Raw genomic sequence first — 7339 nt, 5'->3', positions numbered from 1 at the left:
TCTTTCATTTTTTCATGTGGTCCTTTCTCCACAAAGAATTGTTGAGACTGGGTACTAAAATCACAGGGTTTGGTTCTTTTTTTTAAAACACTTTTATTTAAGCAGTTGGTGACAGAATGCAAATTAGAGGGACATGAAAGCAACTTTCCTCTCTGTCCCGCTCTCCCCTGGGTTTGGGCTGATAAGAGGCTTGTCTTATCAACTGATATGTCACTCCTCCAGGGGTCTTCTGTCTTTCACTCAGATAATGACTAGCGAGGAGACAGATGGCCAGCCGAGTCGTGGGCTGGGGGATTCCACAGAGACCCACAGCAACGACTGTTTAGCACAGCATCCTCAATAGGGCTGTTTTGGTTGTTGAAAGACCACTAAAGGCATGGTCAGGAGGAGGAGAAAGTCGTGGAGGGGGGAGGAAAGGAAAAAAAAGTATGAAAGAGCAAAACTCCAACCCTATATTAATAGAGAAAACAGTAATGGGCGTGTCTACTCGGACAAGTTTATCTCCACAGGTGGGGTGTTTTTAAACATTTAAAAAATTGAGATACAATTCACATAATGTAAACATTACCTTTTAAAGTATACAACTCAGTGGTTTTTAGTATATTCAAAATGTTGTGCTAAATCACCACGATTAATTTTAGAATATTTTCATCACCTAAAAACACCCACCACCCCAATCTTCCCGCTCCCCCTGCCTCTCAAGCTGTAGGCAATCACTCATCTGCTGTCTGTATGGATTTGCCTGTTCTGGACATTTTTCATATAAGGGGAATCAAAATATGTGGCCTTTTGAGACTGCTTCTTTCACTTTCTGTTGATGGGCATTTGGGTTTCCCTTTTTGGCTCTTCTGAATATGAACAGTCACGTGCAAGTTTTGTTTGTGCAAGCTGCCCCATCAGCCCTGGAAAGGTTGCAGGTGGATCGTTTCTGCTCTCAGGGACTCTTTCCTCTGCCCAGTCCTCCCACCCTGTGACAGGCGCCCTGGGCAGGCAGGCTAGTGCTGGAGATGTTTGCCCCTCTCCATCACACTGATCTTGAGGACTGTTTGGTAGAGTCCTCAGTGTTTGTATTCACTTAGTTCCAGGGACCCGCATCAGTTGGGAAACTGAAGGAGAGCACATGCCCTGGGCAGTCAGTGCAGGTTTCAAACCCTCTTGAGTTGGCCTGGAGAGATTAGAATACAGGCTTCTTGTGAGTATTTGTTGCAAGGGATGAATGCCAATTTCTGGAATGCCAATTCTGGGGTGTTAATACAAAGTCTCCAAGAAACACAGCCACCATTGTCCAGAGTACCCAGGCTCAGGGCATGGGCTTCCCTCCCATGTTAACCTGCCATCCTGTACCTTCTTAGGCATGTCCCATTTTGTAAGTAAATGCTTGGAAGCTTTAAAAATTAATGAGCATGATTTCTCTCTGCTTAATTAATCCTTAAGAAAGGATTAATATCTGGGAGAGATATATATAATCTTTCCCCTGCCCTCTACTCAAACTCCACTAACTTGGCCATAGTATAAAAAGTGGCCATGAAAATTCAGATACTGGTTGACATGGACAAGTTAGGGCTGACCTAGCCTTGAAGAGCAGTGCAGCCTGACTCGGACTGTCTGGTGTATTCTGAAATGAATTTATCATTGTTTCAGAACATTCTGGTGCCAGAACAGAAGCCAGATGTCTAAAAGGGAAGAGGAAAGGAACCATCCTTTTATTAATCCAGGGTGGTTTCTGGCCCGTAATTACGATGCTGCCCTACATTGCCGCAAGGTATTATGGGTCTCATGAGATAACCCACAGGAAGAAAAAGTACTTTGAACCTTGTAAAGGCCTGTGCAAACGACAGGTGTCTAACGGAAGTGGAGAACAGATTCTGTCCTAGCAACCTACAGTGAATAGAGACTGGTGATTTTTGACCATATTTGTTTTCATTAGTAATATACCATATAACTCTAATCTACACAAAGAATTCAAGAGAACTAGAAATGGTAAATAAGGAAGTTAATATAAAAAAAGTATATTTTTTCTCTTTAAACAAGGTTATACAAAACAATATAACACTGTATTATTTTGTTACATAATAGATAAAAAAAGTAATCATAACACAAAAAAGGAAGGAAGGAACAGCTATATTGGAGGAGTTTCTTATCTTACTGGAACTGAGTTAGTATAAATCTGAAGTAGAAATTCTGAAATTCTCAAAAAATGTATATTGTAATCCCTAGAGCAACCGCTAAGAATATTAAAAAAAGTTTAAAAGCATTAAAGGAATTAATAGTACACTAGAAAATATCCACTTAATACAAAAGAAGGAAGTAAAGAAGGAACAAAAAAGACGAGAGAGAAAACACAAAGCAAAATGTTGGGTGTAAACGAGCTGGCAACATCTCGGGTCTTGGTGGCTGACACTGAATGCTCTGGTCCACCTAGCAAGGCAGCTGTTGGTAGTTGCATTGTACATTGCTGGAAACCTTGTTCCAGGGTCACATAGCTGACGGGTGGCAGAGGTGGGGTCTCACCCTAGCTCTCAGCCATGCTTCTTGTTTGTTTTTCACCTGGCATCATACTGCTTTAGTTCCCTCCGAGTTTTATTTGCCTAGTTTGTAGTTATTGACAGTGGAAGTCTAGTCTTGATCTGTAGCCCCAGCAGCTGTGTAATCGACATTCACTTCACCCCAGGTACACTTGTCCCTCTCTCTCATGGAAACAATTCCTTCCTGTCACTCTCAAATCACATTTCATCCCTCACCGACTTGTCCTTTTCAATCACAAAACTTACTTAGGAAGGACTTAACATTTAGAGTCAGAGAGGACTGCGAGTCAGCAGTGGGTCGCTGGAGCCGCTTCTTAGCCAGGGCGGCTTGCCTCTGAGTCTGAATTTCTCGCCTACTAGCTTTGTGGCCTCGCTCAAGTGACTTTCCCAAGCCTCAGTTTCCCCAACTGTAAAGTGATGCTCCCAGGGCTGTGGTGCAGGGAGATGCTGCTTGGGCACACAGCACTTAACTGATGCAGGTCGTGGACACCGGGAGACAACAGTAAGATTTCTTGAGCTCTCACGACGGGCCTGGCACTTCCCATGAATTACCTCATTTAATCCTCACACAACCCTGTGAGAGAGGTACTGCTGTTACCCCCACTTAACAGAGGTGTAAACCGGGGCCGAGGGCGCTCTCCTGCCTCACTCCTGGGTCCTTGGGCACTTCTCGCCTCTGCACGGGTTTTCCTTCAGTTAAGCGATAATAAACGGCACCTACGTCCTCCGGAGCCTGTAGTGAGGCTAGTGGGTACGAGTGCTGTCATCACCATGGCTCTTAAAACCCAGGCGGCCAAGCCAGCACTCTCCGAGCCAGGCCCGAGACTCAAGTCCGCAACACAACGCTGCCGGGGCAGGGGCGACCGGACTCTCTGGCCGGCCCTGCGCAGACTCGGTGAACGACGGGCGGGGCCTTGAGACGAGGGCGGGGCTGCAGGCCGTGCGACAGGAAGGGAGTCTGCGCAGGCTCGGTGGGCCAGGGGGCGTGGCCCCAGGGCGGGGCTTCCGGGCGGTGTAGGCGTCCGCGCAGACTCCGGGGGCGCGGGGGGGCGGAGTCACCTGTAAGGGGGCGGGGCGGCGGCGGCGGCGGGGCTGACGTGGAGGGTCCGGGTTAGCGGGCGCGTCGAGCTGCGGGATTGGGGAGCGACGGGCCGGGCCGGGCCCTCGGGCCCGAGGCGGCGGCGGCGGCGGTATAAAGCCGGCGACGGGGAGCATGTAATGTCGGAATGCGGAGGCCGCGGCGGCGGCAGCAGCGACGGCGCCGAGGCCGAGGGTGGCGGCGGCGGCGGCCCAGCGGGCTCCGGCTCCCTCAGCCCGGCCCCGGCCGGGGCGTCCTCGGCGGGCCGGCTCCGCCGCGGGCTGCGCAGCGCCTCCCTCATGGCGCGCCGGCGGCCCGAGCTGCTGTGCGGCGCCGTGGCGCTCGGCTGCGCGCTGCTCCTCGCCCTCAAGTTCACCTGCAGGTGAGGCGGCCCGCCCCCGGGCCCGGCTCGGGGCCCTCCGATCGGGGGTCCAGCGGCCTCCCCCGGGGGCAGTCGGGCCTGATCCTCCCCCGCCTGCGGCCAGGCCCGCGCTTTCCCCTCTCCCCGGCCGACCGGCCATATGCGAGGTTCCCTCGGCGCCCCTTCGTCCCATTTTAGTACCGCGGGAGGTGGGCCAGGTGCTGGGCTCTCGTCCCCTGTTGTCGGGGTTTCCTGGGGGTGCACCTGTCACTTCTGCCCAGGCTGTCGGACCCGCGTTTACCACCAGTGTTGTTTCCTTCATGCCTCGAATGTAGGATGCACAACCATTCGAGTCCCAGACACTTGGAGAATTCACGCACTGATTGATCTAACGATTATCTAGCAGCACCTACTATCCAGCTGAGCCGTGAAGATTAATAAAAGTCCCCGCTCTCCCTTCCCGTGGGGGGGGGACGGGCGGTAAATAAGTAAACTCAATGTAATTTCACAGGGCTTCGGTAAGTGCTGTGCAGGGAATAGAAGCGATGCGGGTGGGGCAGAAAGGCCTTCCTAAGGAAGCGACATAGGAAGCCAGTGCAAGAAGGGGAAGGGGCCAGCGTTGGGAAGATCTGGGGGAAGAGTGTCCAAGGTGGAGGGAGCAGCAAGTGCAAAGGTCCTGAGGCTGGACAAGTCTGGTGTTTTCCTGGAATCCCAAAGGCCGGAAAAGGCTGGAGTATAGTGAGCAGGAAAAATGAAAGTTAATGTGCCTCTCTTTGGGAGAGTATACAAGTACAAAATTTACTTTAAATTTCAGGAGTCCATTTTGGCTTCCCAAATCAGTGTATCTCCTGGGACTCCAGTTTATAAGTCCACCTGGCCACTGACTGGCATGTTGGCCAAGAGGGAGATTTCAAGTCGAAACATTTTTATTGAGTATCTGAAGCATGGTATGTGGCCCCTGTTAAAGAGATGTTAAGGGACTGGGGATTTTAATGGAAAGAGGACAGATTCCTTGAGCAGCTGTCATGTGCCAGGTGCTGTACTTCCAGCAGGGTTTCTCAGCCTCCGTACTGTTGCTATTTGGGGCCAGATAATCATTTGTTGTGGGGGGCTGTCCTGGTCATTGTAGGGTCTTTAGCAGCATCCCTGGCTGGTACCTACTAATGCCAGTAGCACACCCTTCCACATGTGGCAACCAAAGATGTCTCCAGACATTGCTTTGTGTCCCCTGGGGATCAAAATTGCCTGCTTGAGAACTACAGCTTACATGAGTGCATTTATTCATTTAACACATCTAAGAGCCTGGTATGGATCCCTTAAATCTTAATCCCGTAAAGTCTGGGTATACTTTTATCCTTCCTAATTTACAGATGAAGGGGTTAAGCTTTGGTCATGTTACAAAACTTGCCCCAAATCACGCCCACTTGTTAAGTGGCTGAGCTGGAATTTGAATCCTATAGTGTCAGGTACTAGGCTCTTAATCTCGCTCTTTGTCTTGTGCCGCCCAAGGAAAATAGACAAAGTATTTTACAGGGTAGAATATTGCAAGGTGGTATTGGGTTCAAATCAGGAGGAGAAGTTTTCCCCCTTCCAAGGGTGGGGAGCTTACTTATATCAGTTTGTCATTTATAGATATAATGCTTAGTGTTGCTCTGAGAGAACATGACTTCATAGATACGAAAGTCCTTTGAGATTTCAGGAAGAAGGAAGAGTGTAAATCCAGTTACTAGAGCAGGCAGAGCAAGATCCCTGCCTGCTTCAGGCCAGGAGTAAGCCAGTGAGTGGCTGTCTGCCTGTCCAGCTCCTTTCTGTGTCCCTGGCAAATTTGACGGTCTTTTAATAGACTCAGATTGATTTTTTTAGTCTTGTTTGATTGAATGGTATCATGATACTATTTTATCACTGTGCAACTGACTCTGACATTTCTGGCCCCCTGTTCCCGTTTTACCTTTAACAGCTTCACGTTAATGAGGACAGGGGCTTCAAGGAGAGTAGGATTTTTTTAAATTTAATTTTTATTAATAGCTCCAGGCCTGAAATAAGTGACAGCCCTCTTCAGTGTCTGTTGCTTAGCAGAGTTCAAACCAGAGAGTATAAAAAAAAGTTGATTTGGTGGGCCGGCCTGGTGGCGTAGTGGTTAGGTGTGTGTGCTCTGCTTTGGCGGCCTGGGGTTTGCGGGTTCGGCTCCCTGGGACGGACCTATGCACAGCTTATCAAGCCATGCTGTGGCAGGGGTCCCACATATAAAGTAGAGGAAGATAGGCATGGGTGTTAGCTCAGGGTTAATCTTCCTCAGCAAAAAGAGGCGGATTGGCAACATGTTAGCTCAGGGCTAATCTTCCCCATACACACAAAAAAAGGTTGATTTGGGGTTAAACACAATAATTGTGCATTTCTGGGCATTTAATCTCTATCCTGCTTGCCTTTCTATGCATTGAATCTCTATGATTCCATCCTGCTCACTTGCCTTTTACCCTGATTTGGAGGGAAAGAATTATGTGTACATGTATCTATATATGTATCTGTATATATATTCATTTTGCTTTGTTGCATTTTGCAATTTCAGAGCTGCTTCAGATCCTCTTCAGAAGGAATGTAGGGTCTGAATCTCATCTAAAAATTGGGAGTTGCGATAGGCCTTTCTTGTTTGCAACCAACTCTTGAAGGTTTTTTATACCTAAAACTTAGACTTCAAAGCTGCAGGAAGTCCTTGATCTAGGTATAGTTTCTCAAAAATGTTTAGCAAATTTAAGAGTTAAATGGAAACTTGCGAATGTTTCTGCTGGAGCAGAGGCACATGTCTCTCTTCCTTAGCTAATGTTTGCTTTCTGATGGGCCACGTATTTTATCTGGCCCGTTTACTTTAGGAACTGCTCTGAACACGCAGAACGACAATACCAAGTTGATGATTATCCTTTGTTTGGCTGTCACAGACCTACATTTTCCCTCAGGTTGCATTCTTTAACACTTACCATGCAGTTTGAATAGTAGACATATAATAACTCCAAAGAGCAGAATTTTGGAGCTCTGGAACATGTATCGCTTTTTCCTTTCTCACCTCTTTGCATGGCTGCCTTCTTGTCATTCAGGTCTCAGTTTAAAAGATACCACCCCGACCACCACCCCATGGGAGGAGCTTCCATGTCCCCTGTCACATCCCCCTGTTAAATTCTCCACATAGCAGTGATCAGTTTGTGTGTTTTTATTGTTTGTTGTTTACATGTTTGGTTGTTTGCCTGTCTTCCTCCCTGAGAAAGTAAGCCTCTTGAGAACATAGCATGCTCGCTGCTGTGGCCTCGGTCCCTGTAGTACAGTCCCTATAGTACGGTGCCTGAAGCACAGTAGCATTGGCTCAGTGAACATTTTTTGAATTAG

General features: G+C 48.4%; 1 protein-coding gene across 1 annotated transcript in view; it reads left to right on the top strand.

Moving 5' to 3' along the window:
• The first annotated feature begins 3664 nt into the window (after nucleotides 1-3664).
• The window catches only part of TXNDC11 (thioredoxin domain containing 11), a 59505-nt gene continuing 55830 nt past the window's right edge, over nucleotides 3665-7339 (top strand). The window contains exon 1 of the mRNA XM_004438259.3: nucleotides 3665-3985. Within this exon, the coding sequence (XP_004438316.2) occupies nucleotides 3744-3985 (242 nt within the window). The 5' untranslated portion in view covers nucleotides 3665-3743. The remainder of the gene's footprint in view (nucleotides 3986-7339) is intronic.

The sequence above is a fragment of the Ceratotherium simum genome, chromosome 26 (assembly GCF_057802395.1).
Source record: "Ceratotherium simum simum isolate JZ-2026a chromosome 26, ASM5780239v1, whole genome shotgun sequence".
Taxonomy (NCBI): domain Eukaryota; kingdom Metazoa; phylum Chordata; class Mammalia; order Perissodactyla; family Rhinocerotidae; genus Ceratotherium; species Ceratotherium simum.
The sequence above is the reverse complement of the archived record's forward strand: the minus strand, read 5'-3'. Positions and strand labels throughout refer to the sequence as shown.